The following is a 26,288-nucleotide window of genomic DNA, read 5'->3' on the forward strand; positions in this document are numbered from 1 at the left end:
AATTTACTGCCATCTATCGACACACGACTAAAACTCAAAATGAAAACGTATAAAACGTATCGAAAAAATTTATATACAGTGAAACCTGGTTAATTGGCACCTGGATAAATGGAAAACCTCAATAATTGCAACCAAAAGTCCGGTCCCGGTCCCTTGAGACCAAAGAGCGTCTATAATTGAAATTTTGGAACCTCTATAATTGCAATTTAGATTTTAGGGCTTTTCGTAATTTTGCCTCTGTAATTGATCACGTCGCAACTAAGACCTCTATAATTGACACTGTGCTAAAAAAATCCGTTATTTTTGCTCTCCTTTTTACCTCTATTATTGAAACGAGTCTTACTTATTACCTCTGTAATTGAAATAATGTAGTTGTAGACAGCAGAAACAATATTTTAATAGCAATGATCATTTTATTTATATCTTCATCCAGAATTCAATTTATTTATTGGGTATCTATCACAGCCTGTAGTAGGTGAAATATTTTTTATTAAATCAAAAACAAAGTATGCTTTTTACATTCCAATAAAACTTTCTTCTACAATTCAAGGGAATTTTTTAAACCCAAATGATTAATAAGAAAATAAAGTAGTAATTAATGTAGTGTAAAAGTGCAAGTATAGAAGCTATATATAGACCAGAAACCCAGAACGTAAGCGTAAATCTACTTTCAATGGTTATTTGCACCTCCATAAAAGAAATTTGTCAGAACGCAACCTCTATTAATGAAAACCTCTATAATTGACACAACGATTTTTTGAACCTCGTTAATTGACACGACCTGCTTAAATGAAAAACCTGGTTAATTGACAAAAAATGGCCGGTCCCTTGAGATTGCAATTATCCAGGTTCCACTGTATATGGATAAATGATTTTATTATTTTTATATCATTTTGACCCATGTTCATTCACTGATACCTATGTGTTAAAATTGTTAAATATAAAACGGTGTCGTCAACGCCATCTAGCCGACCATAGGCCAAAGGTGTGTACGCCATCTATCCGAGAATGACTTTTTCTTGATTTCCGAGGCACGTTTTTTTCTTAGACTTTATTCATCTTATACGGAGTTACATATGTCTTTGATGATATAATTGAGATATAGCTATTTAATTTGTTGGCAAGGTGCTACATGTTAGCATTTAGGTAGCTAGTAGTTGTTAACATTTTATATAGGGTAGTTCACCAGTAACTCGCCACCTGTTAGTAACTGGCCAGTATATAGTGGCCAGTTACTAACAGGTGGCGAGTTACTGGTGAATTACCCTATGTATTATATTTTATTATTATTCATTACTTAACATTCCAAAAAAATTATGACTACTTATACCTAGACGTCACTACTATGGTCTCAATATTTGTTATTACATACGTACATAGAATTAACATAAATATCAAAATACAGAACGGTAAATATCAACGTAAAATAATAATTATATTGAATTTATAATATCGTTTTTGTAGAATCAAAGTAAAACAAATCAAGTCAATAAAATAAAATTGAACTAAAATAAAACATTGTGAAATAGATCATTATGAACACCGCTTTACAATATACACTCTATTTAGAATTATTCTACTTATGTACAAACTCCGATTGACTTAGCGCCATTAGCAAAATACATTTACACAGACGAATGCTCAAAAATATTTACACATCTGACATTAGTCGTGTAGATATTACTGAATTAATCGCCAGTACACAATTTGGTTTAATAACCTTAAAGAACCATATAATGACGAGCAACCCCTTTAAAATAGGTACGTATACCTCGCTTGGAGCTCATCGTCAAAATGGTCTCCCATGAGCTGGTCGCCGTAGTCCGTAGCTTCTGACCCCACGAACTGCTTATAGTGGGTGGTCTCTCCGTTTAAGATGGTACAGTCAGCAGCAGAAGTTGCTAAGCGGGCCAGGTGTTCAAAATGATCTTGACGCGACTTTATTGTCAGGCGAATAAGAGCGTGTCAAAGTAATTTTGAACACTCGCCCGCTTAGCAACTTTTGCTGCTGACTGTACGTAGATCTCGCCAGAGTTCACCGTCAAAACGGTCACCTATGAGATGGTCGTAGTCAGTAACCTGACAAATAGCAACTTTAAAGTTGGTACATATACCTCGCTTAGAGCTATTCGTCAAAGTGGTCTCCCATGAGATGGTCGCCGTAGTCCGTAGCCTCTGACCTCACGAATCACGAACTGCTTATAGTGTGTGGTCTCTCCGTTTAAGGTGGTCGTAGTCAGTAACCTGACGAGTAGCCGAGTAGCGTTAAAGTTGGTAAGTATACCTCGCTTAGAGCTCATCGTCAAAGTGGTCTCCCATGAGATGGTCGCCGTAGTCCGTCGCCTCTGATCCCACGAACTGCTGATAGTGGTCTAGGATCTCTGAGAAGCTGAGACGTCCGTCTGAGTTGTCGTCGGCCGAGGCGAAGAGATGTTCCACCTCTTCTAATGCAATTTCGCTGTGGAAAATATATAGAAATATGTTAGGAGGTAGTTTTACACAAATCGAGTTTTTATACCATTGAGATTATTTCAGTAGTCGGGTTTGTATTGAATAAATATGAGCGGACACTTAAGCGCTTATTACATTTACGACGTTATGATATTTCGTAACTCAATCCGCCAATCGCAAATCCATCGTACCTACACCGGCCCCCTGTCGGAAGTCCCTTGAAAAACGATCGATGTAACAAGCTTTTTAAAATAGTGACTGTGATGAACAATAATCTGAATCTGACAAAACCTGAATTATAATTTAAGTTTAAATTACTTTCACTGCGTTATTACTTGAAGCCTTTAGACCAGCGGTCGGCAACCTTTTAGCAGCCAAGGGCCACATAGTAGCTAACGAAGTTGGCGCGGGCCGCACTTTGGTAATATTTGTGACTTTAGCAGACATTTGTCGTTTGTCAATATTACACACAAAATAGCCAGGGAGGCTCGCGGGCCGCAAGCGAGAGGTTCGCGGGCCGCATGCGGCCCGCGGGCCGCTTGTTGCCGACCGCTGCTTTAGACGAAGGCTTACTTCTTAGATAATAACATGGTGCAAAAGGGTTTTGGCGTCAGCCGCAAAAGCCAAAGACGCCGGTTCTAATCCCATACACATTTCTTTAAACAACGTTTAATTCCATTTTGAAATACTGACTCGTTGTCGGGTATGATCCAGCGACGGATCTCCTCCGCGTTGAGTTTCCCGTCGCGGTCCGCGTCGAGCTCATGGTCGAACTTGTCGCGTTCCGCCAACATCCACGCTTTATCGTGACCACCTGTAAAACATATTAAAAATGTATGAATATGAATGTGCTTATATTGCTTATCACATTCAGTGCCGAAACCCCGACTATCGGGTATTTTATGATTTCGTTCCCAGGCCGGACGACCCGATAGTCGGGATCGTGGTACTACTGCTTTATATGACGAAATTGTTGTGGCCTGCCGCGGACGTCTTGTTTGGCTGGGTGGCAAAAAATGTGTTAAAAATGTATGCTTATAGAGTTATTAGATCAATCCGGTTGCCGGCCTCATTCTGATGGGAGGGAAAAAGAAGTGTGATACAGCAACCGTCCGTATAATACCGCGCGATTGAAAAATACGGACGCTGTTAATATCACGCTGTCAGATATACCTCGTTTTTGTTTAGCATTAGAAAAAGGGTAAACAATATTTTTATTGAAATACACTTTTGAAAAATAAGTTCCAGCAAATATGTGACCTTGCGCGAAAAAAAGGGACGTTATGTCGGCTGGCGCTTACGTCGCATAGCACCCCAATAGTATTGGAGCGGCGTTAATAATAGCGTAAGCGCCAACCGCCATAAGGTACCTTTACCTGTGGGAAGTTACATATGTAACAATTATATACCTAATTAAGTACATTCTTTTGGTTTCATAAATAATGGATACTATTTTTTTATACGTAGGCCATCATATAAATATTAGACGACATGGCAAAGGCTGGTGGAGTCGGGTTTTAATAACCCAATAACAAATATATTGAGCCAGACACATTACAAAGGGGCCACGTGCATCCGTTCGCCATTGAAGCAACAGAGTCCTGTTGTGTGATGCAAATTACCATGGAACAACATTCAGACTATAAAAATATAAGCTCGTCTTAATATTGATTTCAAGTAACTTGCAGTGTGTCTCGTGTGCACGTGTGGTAGTATCAAAATCAAATCATGCTGAGAAGGAATCGTCTTGGATCGTCCCATTCGTTTTTCGTCAAGTTCTTAAATTAGTCCTATTCTGCCTTCGTCACTCATTCTACATTCGTCACAATCGTCGGTGGCTTTCAATGTAGAATGAGTGACGAAAGCAGAATAGGACTAAGGGTCTCCCCAGATATATCGACGCGCATTCGGCAAAAGCCGATAGGAAAAAGCTTTATGTCCACGCAATAAGAGCGAAAAAGCCGTCGACGCGTCGGCAGGCGCCGGCCGATGCGAGCCGAGCCGAACGACGACTTTTCGCTTTTTGGACTTTTTCGCGAACTTGACGAAAAACGAATGGGACGACCCAAGACGATACCGCCGAGAACATTCGAATTGGCATCGTCCGCTGCGGATCACCGGTTCAATCCAGTGCCGAGTTAATTGCCATTATTGGCTTAAATATAGATTCACGACTGTCTGTTTATTTAGTTAGTTAGTTAGTTTGGTGTTTACGATCTTGTTTAACATCATTAATTCATTACTTGTTAGTTGTAATAAAGCTTGATCAAGTTTAAGTTAAGTAGACGTTTAAGAGTGTCTAATGCAGCTAAATAACAACTATGTATTACGATTTAGACATAGAATATTATTATGCTACAAGTATAGGCGCGTATTTATAAAACGGTAGTCTGAAGCCGCCCTTAGACTTGTCTAATGACGTCATTGCTCTCTTAATCAAAACGAGATGCGATCCTCTAGTTTAACTTCTCTCTTGGTCACACTGTTTTGTCGAAGTACTCGGTCCTTATTCTATATACAGGTCGGCATAATTTAAGCCCATGAAAGAGTAGAAATTAAATAACATGGAACTAAATAATTTCCATATGACGTAAAATGCTTAAACATTGTTGCCATGTTTAAGCATTTTACGTCAAGAATGTGACAGTTACGAAGAAAGTGGCGCCCTCATTTATTTTCTACTATTATATGTCGCTATAAAGCCCGCTCCACATTCGTGCGCGAATCGCGAGTGTGGAGCGGGCTTAAGGTGGAGTAGGTGGTTCGTTATCGCGGACGTTAAACCATTCATGCGAGCCAGCGAATAGCTGTATCGATACGAGTTCGAATTATGTTCTGTGTTATTATAGGTACTTGCTATTTGTTATGGACAACATCGATAAGTGTACCTACTTTAGCAAGATTTTAACGGTTGTATTAAACAACATCTTAGGTTCTACCACGTATTTACCGCAGTATTCTCGTCCATCAAACTTACGACCCAATACTAGATTAGCCCGCCCTAACTCCAACATAAAAATGATCCACTCTGGTCCGTTTGCCATGTCCAGTCAATATATTCAACAAAATTCCTAGACTTAGACAATACAGTTGGAAACAAATATACATAGATTTAAATTGCAATTACAGCGTTTTTTAATTAGTAAAGCATATTATTGTATACAGGATTTTTTAAGTGAGAATTAGATGTTAAGTTATTTTGTAATACCTACTGCTATTAATATTTAATTTGTTTTTGGTAGTTTATGTTGCTATATTACTTATACGAGTAGAACTTGTTTTCGTTATAAAAGTCATTCAATAAGAGTAAGGGATTTAGGGATGATAATAACCTGTAGATGTACCTAGAGTCCTAGACGGCCAATGAGTGAATGAATGAGCCTCACCCCGGTCTCCGATGAACTCCTCGAAGCTGATGCTGCCGTCGTTGTTGCTGTCCTTCTCCCGCATCGTCTGCGCGAGCAGGAACGCGTGCATCTTCTCGTGTTCCTCCGGATTCGTGAACACCTGACAGAAAAATATAATGAGTATTCACGCATACTGTCGGCTATAGACCGACCGCTTAAATGAGTCCTCGCCTGCGCGGTACGGGGGCGACGGGGTAGGACGACTAAGGGCGGCGGGGAAGGTGCGGGCGGCAGGCGTACACCCGCCCGCACCTTCACCGCCACCCTTAATCGTCCTACCCCGTCGCTCCCGTACCGCGCAGGCGAGGCCTCATTTAAGCGGTCGATCTATAAAGTCGCAAACATTTTTTAACTCGAATTTTACAAGCTTTTACAGATGTAGTGCATACTTGTTTTTCTTCGTATTTTTTCGGAAACGTTCGTATTTGTCATGCTACTTCAGTCAACCTCGGTGCTTTTTGTACCGAGACTGACTGAAATAGCAAGACACGTTCGTACGTTTCCGTGAAAATACGATGGAAAATAATTGTGCACTACATACATCTGTATATAGTTTCACCTGTACCGATGTCTGTGCGTCTGTTAATCAAAACTTGCAAGTTAAATTAGACCACCTCCGTTTCCGATGAAGCTGAAATCTTGCATACATGTAAGTCGGTTGACAATGCAATATTATGGTACCATCGAGCTGATTGGATGATGGAAACAGGAGGTGGCCATAGGAACTCTTTTATAAAACAACGCAACCTAATTGTGTTTAGGGTTTTTTGAATTGATTGTCTCGATGTGTATTAGTTAATTGCCTGTGATAAGAAAAGTACAGTCGGCGATAAAAACTTGTACCAAAAATGAAATTTTTGCCACAACTTATTTATTCGAAGAGCTTTTGCGGCTTTAGCAACAATAGATACCTCACCTCACCATCTAGTTTCAAAAACTGCAATTATAATACATATTGTATTGACATCATTGATATAGATATCTAGGACTGGCTTTAAGGGCAATAATAATGAGGCATGACAGGGGCCAGTACAGCGGTGTGACAGCGCTACAACGCGATTGGTTGATGAGTTCGCATCACGCGCGCGATTGGTTGATGAGTTCGCATTACGCGCGCTATTGGTCGCAACTAGTTGCGTTAGACTGCACGATTGGCTGGAATTCGTGAGTAACACCGCTGAACTAGTACCATTTCTAGTGCCCGTAGTGCCCATCCTTAGATATTATACGTTAATGATTGACATTTATACATAATACTTTTACGATCGGTCTGGCCTAGTGGGTAGTGACCCTGCCTGTGAACAAGCCGATGCTCCTGGGTTCGAATCCCGGCAAGGGCATTTATTTGTGTGATGAGCACAGATATTTGTTCCTGAGTCATGGGTGTTTTCTATGTATAAGTATGTATTTATCTAGGTATGTAAAGAGTATGTAAGCGGGAGTCCGTGCGGGTGGCACAAGACCGGTCATTGTGGCACTCTTTGGGGGAGGCCTATGTCCAGCAGTGGACGTCCTCTGGCTGATATGATGATGATGATGATGATGATGATGATGATGATGATGATGATGATGATGATGATGATGATGATGATGATGATGATGATGATGATGATGATGATAAGTATGTATATCGCCGCCTAGCACCCATAGTACAAGCTTTGCTTAATTTGGGGGTAGGTTGATCTGTGTAAGATGTCCTCTAACATTTATTTATGAATACTGACCTCAAACTCGTCGATATCCAGTGTCCCGTCGCCGTTGGCGTCCGCAGCCGTCCACATCTGTTTCTCCTCGTGCACCAGCTGCTAACAACAGCCTCATGACAATTCACGTAGATATCTAAGGAGCACATTCCACGAAATTGTCTACCGTTTGTCCCGTACAAACGCGAATTTTCTGAAGATTTGCAGGTATAAGAGTTTCCTTTTCTATGACAAATTGTCAAAAATATGCACAGAAAAATAATCGCCTACTTCAAATGCCGAAAAAAAAGTCGCAACACAGGAAATAAAATGCGAAACGGGGACAGCCCGTGGAATGCTCCCTAAGGACTGGCCTTTACGGGCAATAATAATGAGGCGTGACAGGGGCCAGTACAGCGGTGTGACACCGCTCCAACGCGATTGGTTGATGAGTTCGCATCACGCGCGCGATTGGTCGCAACTAGCTGCGTTGGTGATTGGCTCCAATTCGTGAGTGACACCGCTGAACTAGTGCCTTTTTTAGTGCCCGTAAGGCCAGTCCTTAGATATATACGTCAATGCTCATGACAAAATATTAAATACTAGCGACACGCCCCGGCTTCGCACGGTATACCTTAACAAAATGTACTGGGTGATTTCGGGGTCGCGATCCACAATGTCAAAAATGTATTGAGATGGTCATACTGAATGAACAAGGTTATCCATGGGACCGATACTTAGAGCATTTAATAACCGAAGTCACCTTTTAGAGCTTACCCCTCTGCCGAAAACCTTGCACAGTGGTGCAAACTTTTGTATGGACTGACGTTTATCTGACATGGCTATTTGTACGTTACGTACAAATCATGTACAAATAGCCATACTTTTGACGTGCCCCTCCCCCGCAAAAATCAGCAGATTGTTTTGTACAGAAAATGACAGCCAAGGCGTCTCCAGTTACTAAATGCTCTAAGGACCGATATGATAAAATCGTGAAAAAAAAATATACTCCTGGGCCCATACATTTCGTTTATTTGTTACAACCTTTTGCATTTGTACCATCACATATATAGTAGAAGATACTTCGCTCGATGCTCGACATAAAGAAGTTTTCAACATAACATATGTTTTAAGTAACACAATCAGTGCCGAGAACCCGACTATCGGGTATTTTATGATGTCGTTCCCAGGTCGGACGACCCGATAGTCGGGATCGTGGTACTACAGCTTTATATGACGAAATTGTTGTGGCCTGGCGCGGATGTCTTGTTTGCCTAGTTGGCAATGAATGTGTTAACTATAAAACTAAGTAGCAGTGTACATCGATTTATTATAAATACTTACCAATTTTTTGTGCTGGAATTAAAATAATCAAGGAATTTAAAAATAAAACATATGCCTTGGGCGTCCGAGATTTCGAATCGAATTTCGAACGCGAATTATAAAATGTTCGAAGTTGGACTAGGACACTAGGTCTTCCCTGCGTGGGCGGGCGCGATATGTAATCAACGCGCCCACTGAGGTGAAGGGGTGATTTCCCCTAGAGTCGGGTCCGAGTCCGGACGGCCGCTGGCGAGGTTGCGGAAGAGGGCCAGTTGCACCAACCACATTTGACAGACTGATCAACGTCAGCCGGCGCGCCCCAGCGCTTTACTATGAAACTTTCCATACATAAAATTTTTACGAACTCTTTAACGATACGAACAGTTTGGTGCAACCGACCCTTAGATCGACAATTCGACACCCACCCGCATCAGTTACCCGTGAACAAGGTGCATGTACTTGCGTCGAAATATCGGGAGCTCGAAAACAATACAAAAGGTAATCACGCACGGTTCATATCCCGTCGATATAAGTATAGGTATAATGCCTCACTGTTGTTTATATTTGTTCTCTCCATTCTTTCCGTGCGATAACATAAACAGGAGCTTCCGCACTTCGTTAATACCGTAAACACCATTGTAATTATTGTAAACCCTATTGCAATGACATAAAGTCGCTGTTCATAATGTGTTTTTCAGAGTATAGATTCATTGTACAATGTGCAGTCGCCATCAGATACATCGTAGCGGCCAAGGTGCTCAAAAATATCTGAACACGCACCATAACGTCTTAATTGATCGAAGCGTAGCGAAGGTCTACGTTTTTACTCGGGCGTTTTGCTTTCGTATGTCCGTCCGGATGTTCTCCTCTACAGCTCACAATTCTCAACCGATTCTCGTGAAATTTTGTGACCAGATTCTATGATTAATAGTACATTACTATAGAGGCTGGGAAGTAAGGGGTTGCCGGCCGAATGCATATAGACGGCCGAACGTAGTGAGGCCGGATAGTTATGAGGCCGACAACCCCTTTTCACGCCGAGGTATGTATAGTGCTTTTCTTAAACATGCAATGAAATAATAATAAAAATTGATGATGATGATTGTTTCATGTCCTAATGTAATAGGTTATTCAGTGCGTGGGGTTCATAAGGGGAACGAACATTTTATTATTTTTGCGCTACGACGCACGGTTTAAGAGCATTATAAAGTATTTTTAGTTTTTTTATCTTTTTTTTTAAGTTTTTTTTAAATATTAATTAGGGGTTTCTTACAGAGGAACGAACATTTTTTTTCTTTTCTAGTGTTTTTTTAAATGTTATTAAGGAGTTTCCTAAAGGGGAACGAAAATTTGATTATTTTTGCGCTACGACGTACGGTTTAGGAGATACAGCATTATAAAGTTTTTTTTTGTTATTTTTTTTTCTTTTTTGTGCTTTTTTTTTAAATATTAATCAAGGGTTTCTTGCAGAGGAACGAACATTTTATTATTTTTGCGCTACGACTAGAGATGGGTCACGGGTATTTACCCAATTTACCCACCCAGGTAAATACCCGGTAAATACCCATCTACCCGGTATTTACCCGTATCTACCCAAATGGACGGGTAGATTCATTTCTTGTTGCACATGTCGATTTGTGTTAAAGTGGAGATATAAACCGAGTTAATGGCTGTAATTATTGTGTGTCATTTAAAATGAAATGGTTTAGTTGCAGTTGCAGTTGTAACTAAGGAATTTTTAGTACAATTTTGATAAATATTAAAAAAGGCCGTCATAAGAGTATTTTTTTTAGACTTGAGTAAATTATCGTACTTATACGTTGATAATACACATTCCAACTTCGGTCGGCGGGGGGTGTGGTTGGGGGGAGGGGGGCAAAAGTGAACTTTTTCATATTTCTTGGAATCTGTCATTCATATCGAAAAGTGTTGTATGTACAAACTAAAGTAGACATAATTTTCTACAAAAAAGGTTATATACATTTTTGTCCTAAAACTAACTGTGTTTGACTTATAAGCTTCACAAGTTGGGATAAGGCACAATTTTTTTTTATTATCATTCATAAGTATTCTTTATTTTCATCTTTCTAATGTATATTAAAAGCATTTTAAAACATTTCCGGAAGCCAGGGAATGATTTTACACGATTTTCATAATTGGACTGATATGTTAAAATCGAGCTTCACCTCATAGCAACCTTTTCGTAATTAGTTTGAACATACATTTTATGTAACATTATAAAAAAATACAGTCAAAACCGTTTACGACGACATCGTTTAGAACAACATACCGGTTATATTGACCAAAATCAAAGGTCCCGGCTAAATTCTATTAGACCGCCTTATAAAAAACACCGCTTTTTGCGACATCGCTTATTACAACATATCTCTTTAAGCGACTACATTTAACTGATATTTTCGGAGAATTATATCTGTTAGAACGACCAGCCGTATTGTAAACATTTGAATAGGTGAGGGCAGTATCCCGTTCCCACATCTGGCACACTAAAATCATTAAGATCGCAAAAGTAAACAAAAACAACTCGAGTTTAGGGTCTATTGTATTTCTCAGAAACAAAATAGGTACATGTGTATGCAGTATAATCGAAACCCAAAGCCCGCTTTCTCATTTCTTTTCAGTCAGTTTGTTACTTATCCGAACACAAGACGCACCAAAACATATTATGACAATACTTTAATTAAAATTCAGCGTGAACTAGTAAAGTGCGTACGTACTACAGAAGTGTTTCAAACAAACTAAAATAACAGATTTTGTTAATGTAGAAAAATGATAATTATATGTACGTAATGTCTTTTTATTATAATTTTCATGTGATATAAATAAAATGTAGTTTTATTTTATAGATGAGTATATTAATTTCACATTTAATAATAAGTATTAAGTACGTCATCGGCTGTTACGACTATCGGTTTTTACGACCAAATATGAGTAGTCCCTTCGATGTCGTTATAAACGGTTTTGACTGTACTTAAATTAATCTTATTTATACTCACATACCATAAAAGACATAAAATTTAGAAGAAAAACGAAAATACCCGCGGGTAGGTAAATATCGGGTATTTACCGGGTAAATACCCGCTCTCGGGTATTTACCCGGGTAGTTACCCATCTCTAGCTACGACGCATGGTTTAGGAGATACAGCCCTATACATTTTTTTTCCTTTTTTTTATTTTTTTTCTTCTCTAGTGTTTTTTTAAATGTTATTAAGGGGTTTCCTAAAGAGGAACGAAAATTTGATTATTTTTGCGCTACGACGTACGGTTTAGGAGATACAGCATTATAAAGTTTTTTGTTATTTTTTTTTTCTTTTTTGTTATTTTTTTTTATATTAATTAAGGGTTTCTTACAGAGGAACGAACATTTTATTATTTTTGCGCTGAGACGCACGATTTAGGAGATACAGCCCTATAAAGATTAAAAAAAAAAAGAAATCGTACCATAAAGCATATACTGCCTATAGTTTTTTTTAAAGCGGTGCGATAGTGTGTTATCACTTTAATGGCTGAATGCCACGATGGTGTGTCACACATATCTGTGAACTGGAAATTTAAAAAAAAATTACTTCCCGGCCTAGGCCTTAAATTTTGTATGAAATTCCTTTACAGTTCTCTGGAGTTGCTCCGCCCTAAACGTGATACTTCGAAGCCTGATATAACGCCCGGAGTGACGACATTTCATTGCATGTTTGAGAAATATTTTTTTTATGTCAATCCAGTTTTTGGAAATTCTTAAAAATGGCGGAGTCGTGATACCTCGCGCCTCAACAAATAGTCGTATCGATATCATAAGAGTTTTTTCTTTTTGAGATATGTTTATAGATTATATGGCCAAAAATTCAGAAAATTTAGTTTGCTGGTTTCGGAGGTATTGAGATATTTAATTTTAACTAATTTTAACTTGAGAATGAGTAGCTAAATTTCGTCAGCTTATCTAAGAACTATTTGGCTCAGTTTGTAAACGTTCGCTTTTTTTGTTTGCACAGAGAGTCTGGGTTCGATCCCCAGTATTTGTATGCTGGGATATAACTTTTTTTATTTATTTTTTTACACTAAAATTTCGTATTGTTTTTTTTTTAATTGACTATATTTTATTACAAGCTTTTTATTTAGCTTCACCTGTCCGTTGTCTGTCTGTCTGGTTCGATAATTAAGTTTTTATTGTCAAATTAGATTCTCTAAATTCTACTAAACAACGGAGCCATACATTTATTCAGTTTAAAGCTCTGCTCGCGAGGTCTACAGCTCACAGAGCCACTAGTAATAAAGGCTATGCTCAGGTATTTGTGAATAATTTAGCCGCTCCAATATATTAGACCAGCGGTGGAACAAAAATGGGTTTTGATAACATTAAAGTTTTTTCTTTTTTGATATGTTATTGCATGCATGTTAAATAACATTTATGTAAAATATTAGAAAATTATAGGTGGAGCGTTCGGCCATATTTAAATATTTCAATTTTGCTAAATAACTATGTAAATATAAAATTAAAGTTACAAAAAACTGTAACATGTTCAATAACACTTTAATTTATTCACAATATTCGGTTTTTAGAATCTGGAACAGCTGCTTTCTGGTGAACGTAAAAACACGAATTACTTTGTCAATAAAGAATTAAAGTAGCTGATATTGTAAAATTACGATATTATCTATCAACTTAGTATACTTGTAAAAAATTAGAAATGTAGACAATGTGCTTGTCTAGATATTGATTTCTGGTTAAGCAGTATAGCCAATATTGAATTAAAGTTTGTAGAGTTAATATTACACGGTCATAATAAAGATCTTAGTTCCCACGCAAAATATTAGAAATATAAAATCACGGCGACACTAAATACTGATACGTAAGTATGCATTCCGCGCTTATATTGAGTTACATTTCAAACGCGCGGCGTTTTCGCGCGCCGCGCTGTGCGCCTTGGCAGGAGGCAGCGATCGACGGTGGCGGGCTAGCGATTAGCGCGGTGCCCGTAAAAAATACGCAAAACGTTTATAAAATTATTATCAATGGTAAATAGTTATATTGTTAATAGTAGGTACACTAATAGAAACTTACCTACACCTACACTTATTTATTTCTATATGTACTAGGGATTGCCCGCGGTTTGGTTTACGTAGAATTCGTTATCGTGTTAAGTATAGAAATAATAGATACATTTGAAAATTATTTTAGGTGCATTGTCATACAGATAACCACCCTTGTTCAAGTATTCTTCAAATTCAATAGACAGGTGTCATTTCAATATAATTTTGCGTAATTTGGCGCTTTTAGGTTATAAATGACTAGCGACATATATTTTTTGTTTAAGAGCGATATCCGATATATATATCTCCGATAATATTTACTTTATCATTTAAATCAATTTCAAACTAACGTTATTCAATATTTATCATTTTAAAGTCAATTTTACCAACCAACTGAGCTTTACGATAATTTTGAATATTTTTAATCTCTCATTAATAAGGCCGATTTGAAGAAACTTCTATGAAATTATGACTTATAAATAACACCTTCACTGCGTGGGCTGTCCAAATCGCTGCAGACTTTTCTTGGTCTAACTCTAATAATTTTTCACTTGCTTTATTGACCTAAAGACGTTTTAAAGAATCAAAAAGTCTAATAACATTTAGACACTTATACTTTTTAAAGGCAGTAACTACTTACTTATATAGGTAACTTTTTTTATTAATACATAGGTAGTTATTTACGATAGAAGTGCGAAAAATTGAAATTTTGCAACGAATGACGAATTTTAAAACACGGCCAAAGGGAGTGTTTGAATGTGCTTATTATAGCACCGGTGTCGTAATGTAGCACCAGGGCCCTATTTCACCAACGTGACATTGTTGCTGACGTCACAGGCATCCATGGGCTACGGTTATAGCTTACCATCGGACGGGCCTTATTCCTGTTTGTCACTATCATTGTATTATTAAAAAAAAACTTTATTATATCGGCAAAAAACAGGTATCTTTCTTGTTTATGATGATAATGATGACAATTGACACAAGATTTCAAAGAACTTTCGGTAATTCATGACAGTAAATGAGTTCTGTGTCGGAATTTCGTGACAACTGTCGTATTTTTTGTGACAATTGTCCAAGTCCCAGCCCCCCCTTTGCTACAGTCCAACCCGAAAGGCACCTTAGGTCGGCGCTTACGTCATTATTACCGGCGCCCTATTAACTAATGAAATGAAAATGAAATGAAAAATATTTATTTCGAGCAACTATGGACTCATACAGATTTGTTAGTAGACTTACGTTCCTAATGTTAGTACCTAATTAACTATTACAATATATATACACTGCTGGAAACATGCATTTCGCAGCAGTGTCTCATATACGGGCAGTCAAGTCTGTCCGCTATCACACACAGGATAGGGTTGGGGCTGGCCCGCACCCGGCGCACCAGGGATGTGCATCGTGCAAACTAATGCGGTGCTACGCGACGTAAGCGCCGACCGCCATATTCAACGTGGTTTGTCACATAGTACCCTGTAAAGGTATGATTCCAGGGATAAAAAATATGTTATAACGTTATCCAGCGTATAATGGAATTCATAAAAGTTTTTCTTTATAATTACTACAAGTAAATTTGTTCATATTTGCATATTTTAAAAAGGTAAATGAAAAGTAATTGAGTAATTTAATTACTAATTAATGTAATCACAATTGCAAATTACACAGAAAAATTAATTACATGTAATTAAATTTTATGTAATTAAATTACAAACATTTTAATTACATGTAATTAAATTACACGAGTAATTAATTACATGTAATTAAATTACACGAGTAATTAATTACATGTAATTAAATTACACGAGTAATTAAGTACGCCCAACACTGGTTGGTGGCAAACAACCACACCGCTCGTCTGATGGTAAGCGGTTACCGTAGCCTATAAAGGCCTGTGACGTCAGTAACAGTGATGTCGACAAATGTCGCACCTGTCACGTTGGTGAAATAGGGCCCAGATGTACAGTAAAAATCATGTTAAAAGATAATACTAACTGTTACGAAGAAATATTTATACTGTAAAAAATTATCCCAACAAAAACATTTTCATGTAAAATGTTGCTAAGACGAAACCATAAGCCTAAGACTCGCACTGTTAAAAAGTTATCAGATTTCTTGTCGAGCCAAGCTTCAAACTCTACAAGCCCCTTCACTAACTCTACACCTTAGTCAAAATATGTGGCTTGGCTGTTTTGCTACCGCCACATGGGCATAAGGTGAAAAACTTATTATAATCATTATTTTTAGGGTTCCGTACCTCAAAAGGAATAAAACTGAACCCTTATAGGATCACTCGTGTGTCTGGCTGTCCGTCTGTCACAGCCTATTTGCTCTATTTGGACTAATAAGTTGAAACTTGTCTATAACCCAAAGACATACATGTAAAGTAAATATGTAATATAAATTTTAATAAAGGGGTCACTTTTGAGATGAATGATAAATAGAAGAAAAAAAACTATATCTTTGTTATATATCAAATGAAGGGGCTCATTTTAGAATTAGAATCTTAAATATATTTTTTTCATAATTTTAAAATAAATAGTTTAGAAGTTATTTAAGAAAACAGGCAAAAAATTAACATTACCCTTATCTCCGAAACTACTGGGTCTTTTTATTATGAAAAAAATACACATATTAGCTCTTTACCTATAGATGACAGGAAAACCTATTAGAAATGTGGAGCTAAGCGTGAGCAGGCCTATGGAACTCTCTGCGCGAGCTCGGATTAATACCTACGAATCTGCTCCCGTTCACGGTAGAAAAGCAAGCCAGTTGGTTGCCACACGCGCTCACGTACGCACGTCACCGCGCGCCGCACTGTCAATTTTTACGATAGTTACACGGACGGCGGGATTCGGGAAATGAATTAGAGATGCACTAGATAAGAAATAGTAAAGATTGTGACGTTCCACGGCAAAAGGTACCATTGCCCCGACTGAATATTGGAGTGGCGATAATAATAAGCGTAAGCGCCAGCCGCCATAAGGTACCTTTTGCCGTGGAACGTCACATATCTTTACTATTTCATATCTAGTGAAGTCTAACGGCGCGATATCTTAAAGTTCGAATCGCGCGGGTAGTAGGTACAGTCAGCAGCAGATATACCTGAGCGGGCAAGGTGTCCAAGAAAACATAAACACTTAAATCGTCACAAAAATAAGGACATCTAAGTTGTCATTTTCACATAGGCTTTCAGTTCGTCACATTTATCTTAACTTCTGAGTTTTTCTTTAAGACATACACCCTTATTTAATCACAATGACAATAACGGTTAGAAAGTCAGTGGTAACTAAGCACTCAAATTCAAGCTGCTGTCATTAATACCTACACGCACTGCCAATCACGTACGTCAGCAGCCAGGGTGCCACCAGTTGCTAAGCAGTTGTTATTTCAATGGTAAATTGGTAACTAAGCATCAACATTTTATCTGTTTAACTTTAAAAAAATACTGTAGCAGCTACGAATTGACACCTCCTTTCTTAAAGAAGTATTTTATCGTCAAGTGTCAAACTTAGACAATAAATGAGTAGGTTCTACGAGAATGATCGGTTTTTTATATTAACGGTCATAGCCGGCCGTTCTTCCAAACCGTAGAGCAAATATATGTTAATATATTTATTTAGCCCGCTTATTGTACTAAAATATACTATACAGGGTGGTCCATTTAGATCGGTCAGTATGGGAAAATCTGAAACTATAAGATATACACCGTTCTCTTCTTACGAACCATGTCGTCGATTTTAGTAACAAGAAAAACTGCATTCATACATTTAAAAAAATAGTAGATGTACTCAGCTCGGGAATTGAACCCCGAACGTTTTGAAAAATAAATCTAAGACTATTTCTATTTAGATATCGATTGTGTAGGTCTTATGCAGTAAATTTAATGTTACTATGAAACATGATGTCTGAAATGAATAAAATGCATTGTTTTCATATCCTTTAATTTTCGAAAAGACCATCATTTTTTTCAATATATTTTACATATTTTTTTTAAATGTATGAATGCAGTTTTTCTTATTACTAAAAACGATGATATGGTTCCTAAGAAGAGATCGGTGTATGTCTTAATAGTTTTAGATTTTCCCATACTGACCGATCTAAATGGGCCATTTTTAGTTATATAACGTACACAACAAACACCAAATGGCATTCCGCACAGGAGTAATCTAAGGAACGCCCACTGCGGGTTCAAATCAAGCGCGAGCGCGAATTCTAGGTCTATGGTTCAAACCTACAACGTCCTGTTAGAAAGTCGTACATACACTACATGTGACATATCTTCAAAAATTATATAAACTAATGCGAAATTAACATAAAACCAGAAGACACAAATTAATAATAAAAATGAAACCCAAAAAAAAATGAAAAGCTGTAATCTCTAGGTGCGTGCGACTGAGATTTGAACCCGCGGTCTCTGCTTAGAAAAGCAAACGCCTGTTACTGAGACCACAACGTGCCTTGACAATTGGCTCTAAATTCGGCTTCAGTTAGCTTTCGCTATGTGTCATTCGTTTTGTCGATTCTGCTTAAAGAAATAGTTTGCAGTAAGTTGACCGAGAGGCCCCTGTCAAATGGTTGAAGAGCAAAACGTGAGATAGATGTATGTGATGACAAGTCTGCACTGGTTTCGATGATTGTCAAAACGCTTTACCTGAAATTAGCATGACTATTTTTCATTCAATATTCGACCCTACTTGTATGCTTTAAACGTCTATGTCTTCCATATTGTTCAGATATATTTGACACGTTGACCGCTTAGATACCAGTGGTTTTTTGACAGCTAAGGTATCAATGACTTGCTGTAAGTGTAGAAATTAATGAATATCGACTGTTAAGATATTTGTGACACGTTGAGCGCTCACAAGTAAATACTACCATGACAGTCAACAACTTTTTGACAGTTTAAACGTTTACCTCTCTTTGAGCACCTGGAGTGTATAGCGACTTCTGCTGCTGACTGTACCTACCTACTATTGAATTTCTTTAATTAAACATGTAATGTTTAATATGTGTGACAAATGTATAGATTTAGATATCTATCTATTTGAAATAGGTAGTAAATTTTTAATTTATTTTGGTAAATGTTTATTTTAACGACAGTAAGTTTACACCGGAAAGTGCCTACTCATTTTTGCTCTGGTTAACTTATAATTAATTACCTTTATTCATGGGGTTTCTATTATTTTTCTTTACTATGTAACATTAATCTCTATCTGGTTTTAAATTACACGAAGTTTTAAAACTAATTCTTGCTGGGATTATTGCGCGGTTTATAAAACGGCGTAAACACTGCGGTTACTGCAGGGACATATGACCTTTTAAAATGACTATTTCGCAAACACTAAAGCATAATCGGAATATTAGGTATATTTTAAGATTTAGCTTTCCTTTTATTTCACTCCTCTGTTTAAGTGGGTATTTATTTATCATTTCTAAGCGTCAGCAACCCTAGCGTTGTGCCGGTGCGCGCGGTGCGGGGAGCGGCGCGTTGAAGGTCACTCCATTGTATTTTTGTGTAGGTATCAAAACGGTAGGTACTTGCGTTTTGTTTGAGAGATAAGTATCAGTCGTAAGAACTATTGTATAATCTGTGGCGTGAGTCGGACTTAAGTACTTAGTTTTTGATCCGATCCCTACGGGTTTTTAAAAGACATTTTACTCACTTTTCACTAAAAAAACATATTGTTAAAAATTGTGTAATGTACGGAACCCTTGGAACGCGAGTCCGACTTGCACTTGGGCGGTTTTTTTATTATACATACAATAGTTCTTGTAGAAACGAAACGGCCGAGCTACATACTTTGACTTAGGTGTAGAGCTAGTGAAGTTAGGGCTTGTAGAGTTAGAAGCTTGGCAAGAGATCTGATAACTTTTTGACAGTGCGAGCCTTATGGTTTCGTCTGGGCAACATTTTACATCAAAATATTTTTGGTGGGATTTCACTTCTTTTTGTAAGTTGCTTATGACAATCTTCCATCCCCTAATTTAAAGGGTTGGGGGTGATTTACTATTAAAAATCCTGAAATAAGTATCTGGGGGCATCTGTTACACAATGTACTTCTTACTGATTCCCCATATAAACCCTTCACCCCGTAAGGGTAAACTTTGGGGTTGAAATCTGCCTTCAGCCCGTAAGGGTAAACTTTGAGATTGAAATCTATTCTATATCCTTCCCCATAACAATACCTATCTACATACCAAATTTCAACTAAATCGGTTCAGCGATTATTGATTCCCCATACAAGATTAAACTCCCTCATCATCCCCTTAAGGATTAAAAAAATCAAGTTTTTGAATTTATTTGTTGTTTGTGTACTAAAACTATCTTACATATCAAATTTCAGCTTCTTAGAGGACTTCAGGAAGTACCCTAAAGGTATTGATAATCATCAAGTGAGTGAGTCAGTGACGAAATCGAAGTTTTTAGATATGAATAAAATCTAAAGTATAAGAGCTATGCAATTGATATGCTTAATAAGTCCGAGAACTTTGTTTATCTAGTATAATCCAACCCCAAGTTATGAGGGTTCCAAAAAACGACGAAGCGCTTCGAGAAAAGGTAGATAGTGCCCTTGCGCTTTGCTCGTCTTGGCGGGGGCACTGCCGTGCCCCTAGATGTTAAAACATAATAATAATAAAGCTTTATGTTTAGTGACTTTAGTTACCTACTATTTTCGCATAAACTAGACAATTTTTATATCTTTAGTTAATAAGGCCCAAAAGAATTATTTTTAACTTATTATAAATATCCTCTTGTTGTGAAGTACCAAATATTGTTATTTGTATATGTATAACTCTTAAGTTAAAAACAATAAAATCTGTTATTGTCTACTGTCAAAATTATTATTTTTTGCGGGATTAAGTAATACCCTGCTAGTGTTCAATAAGGCCCACAATAGGACTTTTATAAAAGGTATATTTTCCAAGAGTATCGTAATATTTTTATAACTATTTTGGTATAATGAAGAACCTTCAATAAATAAGATACCTATTTGAGTGAGTTTTTCATACTTAATATCCTGTTTATTAAAAAAAAAAACATTTTAATTTAAGGTGGGCCGTATATAGGCATATACGGCCGACACGGAATATACAATAAGGTGAGGTCACTTACCTTATTGTATATTCAATATGTATACGTGTAATATTGAGCAGTTGGTTTATAATATACATAATATGATATTGACGTTGAATAGGACAGGACATGACAATAGGAACCAGAAATAGGTATAGTCGGTCAAACCAATTTGTCAGTAAATAAAAACAAAAAACTATATTCATCCTTTTCTTTTGGGTGCTAGTACTAGTGTAAGTCAAAGATAGTATGATGATTCTCTCTATGTTTGAAATGAGACAGTCCTTTGACAAACTATGGTAAAAAATAGTTGTGAATATCATGTACATTTTTCTTACAATTTCGAAATTCAAATGTTCTTCCTAATCAACTCGGCCACTAAACTAACTGATAACTTGGTATCCGATCCGCTAACTCGGCGAATGAATCGCCAATTCGCCAACTCTCCGAGCCGAGTCAACGCTATCAAACTGCTACTAAGGCCATTCAAAAATAAACCTTAATTCGAGAGCCCGAAGGTTCTTATATGACAAACAATACATTATGACTTAAAACTTTATGGGAAACAAAGGGACCCCTTTAATTTCACGTAATGTCCGCATCTAATTTATATATGTCCACAGTAAACAAACAAATGAATGATAAGAAAAGACAGACAGTGCTGTGAGCGGCAGGTGGGGCGAGGCGAGGGGCGAGGTATAGGTAGGCTATGATAGGGTCTCGGGCGCCGCGCCGGCGACACTGACGGACCAGAGCGGCGTATGTATGAATTTCGCGCCTTTTTAAATATATTTTACTATTACAATGCAAGCTACACACCGAAATTTCTTATTTTCCATAATATGGCTGCGTATATTATTTTATAGTAATAGACTTATTTTTACAGACTCTAATTCAATATCATAGTCTAATAAAACATGGTCTTCCATTCCCAGAGTGACACGGGGCTACGTCACAACAACATGGCCGCTATATATAGCGCTATCGCATATTATCATATAGCGCTGTCGCATGATGACGTAAGCCCGTGTCAGTTAGGTGACCTAGAAAAGACGGGAATGGAGTACCAGGCGGAGTATATTATCATACCATGTTCAATATTAGATATTATAGGACAAAAAACGCATATTAATTCTAAAGCATATATCTTATTCTTCTAAATTTTTAGCTTGCCTATTAACTTAAGAATTTAGATATGTTGTTGTGGATTTATTAAACTTTAATTCAATATCGACAAAATAATAAGCTAATTTGTAGTTTGACTAAGAAGCACGTTAAAAAAATTTCTAATAATTTTACATTATAAAGCGTCATACATATTATAAACGATGGAACTTAAACATTGCACTTTAATTCAATATTAAAAAATCATTACTAAAAATATATAAATACCTAATTTATATCTAACGCTCGTTCTAACTTTTCGTCATATTTTACAAATATGCTTAAAAATATGTCCCATGTCAGATAAGTATCACTTTTTCATCTTTAGAATTATCAAAACTTTTAGTGCAAAAATCCGGTCCCACTATTGGTCTATATCTGATGGAGACCCGATTGTATGCTTATTACCTTTTTCTGGTAAGACAGCAAATGTTATCAAATAAACGGCTAGTGGGTGAGTATTGTTTACGTTACAGATAACTACAATTCATAAGTTTACAAGTTGTATACTGCTAATATTTAGAAATTTTAGCTAGGAAACTTTTTAACCTGTCACTTGCACCATCCCACTAACCCAGAGTTAAACTGTTAACCAAGTGCCAAATTGTACTGGTAACCATGGTAACTCTAGGTTTAACCGGTTAACCCTTGGTTAGTGAATAGTGCAAGTTGCCGTAATTGAATCCTAAAGGAGTGAAATGTAAGTTGAAAGTTACATACCATGCCAGTGTCCCCCGTGTCTTCCGGCAGAATCTCCTCCTCGGAGTCCACTCCAAAAGCGTCCGACAAGTATTCACTCCAAGAGACTACTCCGTCACGGTTATCATCTGCTTCCTTCATCCTCTCTTCTGCCTCTTCTCGGGATAACTTGCTAAAAAAATTTACATAATTCATATTATGTTAATATCTTGAATGTACACTATAACCTTGTTTTTCTACTGAAATTGCTCATATTTGTCCAAACCTGTGATTTTAATAGAAAATTGGTACAAAAATAAGATGATTCTATAGTAAATTGATCAATTCAACTATCATTTTAGTACCTCGGATATAGATACAAGGCATAACTTGTATAAAATAATATGACTCTTACAGCAGGGGCCAGTTTCTCAAAAGCTTGTAATAGCTGCTTTGTTACTGCACACCGTTGTATGGGGACCTTGCACTTTGAGACTATGCGCTGAAACTTGGCACAGTTGATTCTTAGCTGGTCTTGAGCAGATACAGACCGGGAGACCTCGAGAGCCACGTCTCATTTAGTGGGGGGGAGGGGGGGGAGTTCGACGCCGCCGCGCTTCACTTGGAGCAACATTTCTCTAAAACTATACCTATTAGGGAATGTAATATATCATTTTCGGATAAATTAAGGATGAGGAATCTAGTTTTGGAACAAAAACAATGCACTTTCTAACAAAAAAAAAGCATAAAGTAGAAAAGACTAAAAAACGTATTTTTGATTTTTTCATAATTACCAATTTTTTTTTAAAGTATAGCAGGAATCTGAAAACAAAAAATACAGTCGTAAAGCTACACTTATTACGTTTAAGAAAATATATAGTTTAATATACAAAACTGTTGATAAATGGGAGATAAAAAATAATATTAAGCGTGGGTCAGAGTGATCTCAATACAAAATATGATGAATGTGGGAAAGTTACTTATAATTTGTTCTACAATCGTTTATTTTTCTTGTTTTTCGTAAATAACTCGTAAACGGTAGCCCACAGCAAAAAAATATCTTTTACGTAAATAATCTGTTTCAGATTTCTTATAAAATAAGTACTACTGTTTTTCGGTACCATCAATATTAAAAAAAATATTGAAGGGAGAAAATAAATACTTAGGTCCCCTTTTTTAGTCATTCGTAAATAACTCGTAAACGAAGGCCAATAGCAAAACAATTTTTAGTACATGAATAATTTACATAAAATTTCCTACAAAAAAGGTCATTCGAACTTTTTCGCTAGGATCAATATTAAAAACGATATTAAAGAGAGAAAATAAATTCTAAGGTCCCCTTTTTAAATATTGATCCTAGCGAAAAAGTTTGAATAACCTTTTTTGTAGGAAATTTTATGCTAATTATTCTTGTGTTAAAATATTTTTTGCTATTGGACATCCTTTACGAGTTATTTACGAATGACTAAAAAAGAGGACCTTAGTATTTATTTTCTCCCTTCAATATTTTTTTTAATATTGACCTTAGCGAAAAAAAGGAGCACTTATTTTATAAGAAATCTTAAACAGATTATTTACGTAAAAGATATTTTTTTGCTGTGGGCTACCGTTTACGAGTTATTTACGAAATTATTAAAAAATAAACGATTGTAGAACAAATTATAAGTAACTTTCCCACATTCATAATATTATGTATTGAGATCACTCTGGCCCACGCTTAATATTATTTTTTATCTCCCATTTATCAACAGTTTTGTATATTAAACTATATATTTTCTTAAACGTAATAAGTGTAGCTTTACGACTGTATTTTTTGTTTTCAGATTCCTGCTATACTTTAAAAAAAAATTGGTAATTATGAAAAAATCAAAAATACGTTTTTTAGTCTTTTCTACTTTATGCTTTTTTTTTGTTAGAAAGTGCATTGTTTTTGTTCCAAAACTAGATTCCTCATCCTTAATTTATCCGAAAATGATATATTACATTCCCTAATAGGTATAGTTTTAGAGAAATGTTGCTCCAAGTGAAGCGCGGCGGCGTCGAACTTCCCCCCCTCCCCCCCACTAAATGAGACGTGGCTCTCGAGGTCTCCCAGTCTGTATCTGCTCATGACCAGCTAAGAATCAACTGTGCCAAGTTTCAGCGCATAGTCACAAAGTGCAAGGTGTCGTGCACTAACAAACTAGCTATAACTTCTAATACAAGCGGGGATATCACTTTTTGACAGCTTTTGTTAGAAAGGGACTTCCACTTGTATTACAAGTTTTACAAGCTTTTGAGAAATGGGCCCCAGGCAACCCTATTACTGATCTCTTGTTATCGTTTTGGCCCTAACTTAAGATAAGGAGCCTAAAAGCGTGTAGATCAAAAAAAGTGTGCCATATTAGATAAAAACACCTCCGTCACACATTTATAGTAAATTTGCAGTCACAATAATTTCTACAGCAAGAATCTTTTCCGTAACTAGCAACATGTTTATCAGCTCTTATCACAAACTTGAGAAACTACAATAGCAACATTTATGTACAAGATTATTCTTTATGTGAAGTTTGAGTTCAAGTGAGTTATTGTTTATTTCAAATATAAATTCTTTTATAAAATTGTGGTATAGCATCCTTATAGCTATTTATACAATCAAAATGTAATAAAATTATTCTTTTCATTATGCTTCAATAGGAATAGATTATAAAGAAAATGATAATTTAAACTATTTATATTTTATTTCTATAATGAACTCACCGGAAAGAATTTAAGATCCAGTCTTTGAGCTCAGGCCGGTCAATCATCTTATCTCCATTGAGGTCCATCTTCAGCAGCAGATCGCCGAGCCGGCGCTTCGCCTCCTCAGGACTCAACTGGTCAAACTCCTCGGCCTCCTTCACGCTCCCTATGGAATAGTAATACGTGACTATGAGCACCGCGGGCGCGGCCGCGGCCAGCGCGCGCCTCAACGACATCGTCACTGCCGCTTATCGTAAAAAGTTTGCATCACAAAACGTCAGATGCGACAGACAAAAAGATGTAAACAACGCACCTAAGATGGCCTCGTGGTCAAACTCTGAATGATGCCCGGAGTCTCCGTAGTGCTCGAAGTCTCTCGCTCGGAAGCTGCCATCGCTCTCGCGCTCCTGGGTATCCACCTGGTGGTTATGCACGGCCGCCGATGCACAGTTCAGCAGCAAATACTGCGTCAGTACGAAAAACGACAGAACGTATGCCGAAGCCATTTTATCGCACCCGCGATCCGGTTTTTTGATTCAGACCTCAATGGCTTTATTATGCAAATCGCATTATATTTAGTTTATTTTCAAAAATAGACTGTCGTCATTCAAGCAAAATAATAGAACCGCTGACAGATGCGGGTTGACTGCCCGCTTGACAGGAGACTCGCGAGCTTTCGTTCGGGAATCGTGACAGTTTTGAATGTAATGACTCGATTTAACTCATTCAACTCCATCAACTCGA

The 26,288-nt window shown here is 37.1% G+C and overlaps 1 protein-coding gene across 2 annotated transcripts; it reads right to left on the reverse strand.

The window, feature by feature from the left end:
• Nucleotides 1-863: 863 nt before the first annotated feature.
• Nucleotides 864-26,214, reverse strand: LOC134790967 (reticulocalbin-2). Of its 2 annotated transcripts, none has more exons than XM_063761997.1 (7): nucleotides 25,858-26,214; nucleotides 25,563-25,710; nucleotides 22,866-23,016; nucleotides 7,583-7,660; nucleotides 5,838-5,958; nucleotides 3,145-3,265; nucleotides 864-2,458 (listed from the first exon to the last, which is right to left on the reverse strand). In XM_063761997.1, the coding sequence occupies exons 1-7, from the start codon at nucleotides 26,048-26,050 to the stop codon at nucleotides 2,290-2,292; spliced, it is 981 nt and encodes a 326-aa protein (XP_063618067.1). In that variant the 5' UTR covers nucleotides 26,051-26,214; the 3' UTR covers nucleotides 864-2,289. The 2 variants fall into 2 exon arrangements, with proteins under 2 accessions (XP_063618067.1, XP_063618066.1); XM_063761996.1 differs by having other exon boundaries at nucleotides 7,583-7,663.
• Nucleotides 26,215-26,288: the final 74 nt, after the last annotated feature.

This window comes from Cydia splendana, chromosome 5 (genome assembly GCF_910591565.1).
Source record: "Cydia splendana chromosome 5, ilCydSple1.2, whole genome shotgun sequence".
Taxonomy (NCBI): domain Eukaryota; kingdom Metazoa; phylum Arthropoda; class Insecta; order Lepidoptera; family Tortricidae; genus Cydia; species Cydia splendana.

Bases quoted from the DNA above. Each gene is read 5' to 3' on its own strand.
- LOC134790967 (XM_063761996.1), bottom strand. From the start codon at position 26,050: ATGGCTTCGGCATACGTTCTGTCGTTTTTCGTACTGACGCAGTATTTG. The intron at 23,017-25,562 runs GTGAGTTCATTA...AAATTTTTTTAG, and splicing joins TGGATCTTAAATTCTTTCCG to CAAGTTATCCCGAGAAGAGG. The intron at 3,266-5,837 runs GTGAGGCTCATT...TATGTTTTACAG, and splicing joins GGAGTTCATCGGAGACCGGG to GTGGTCACGATAAAGCGTGG.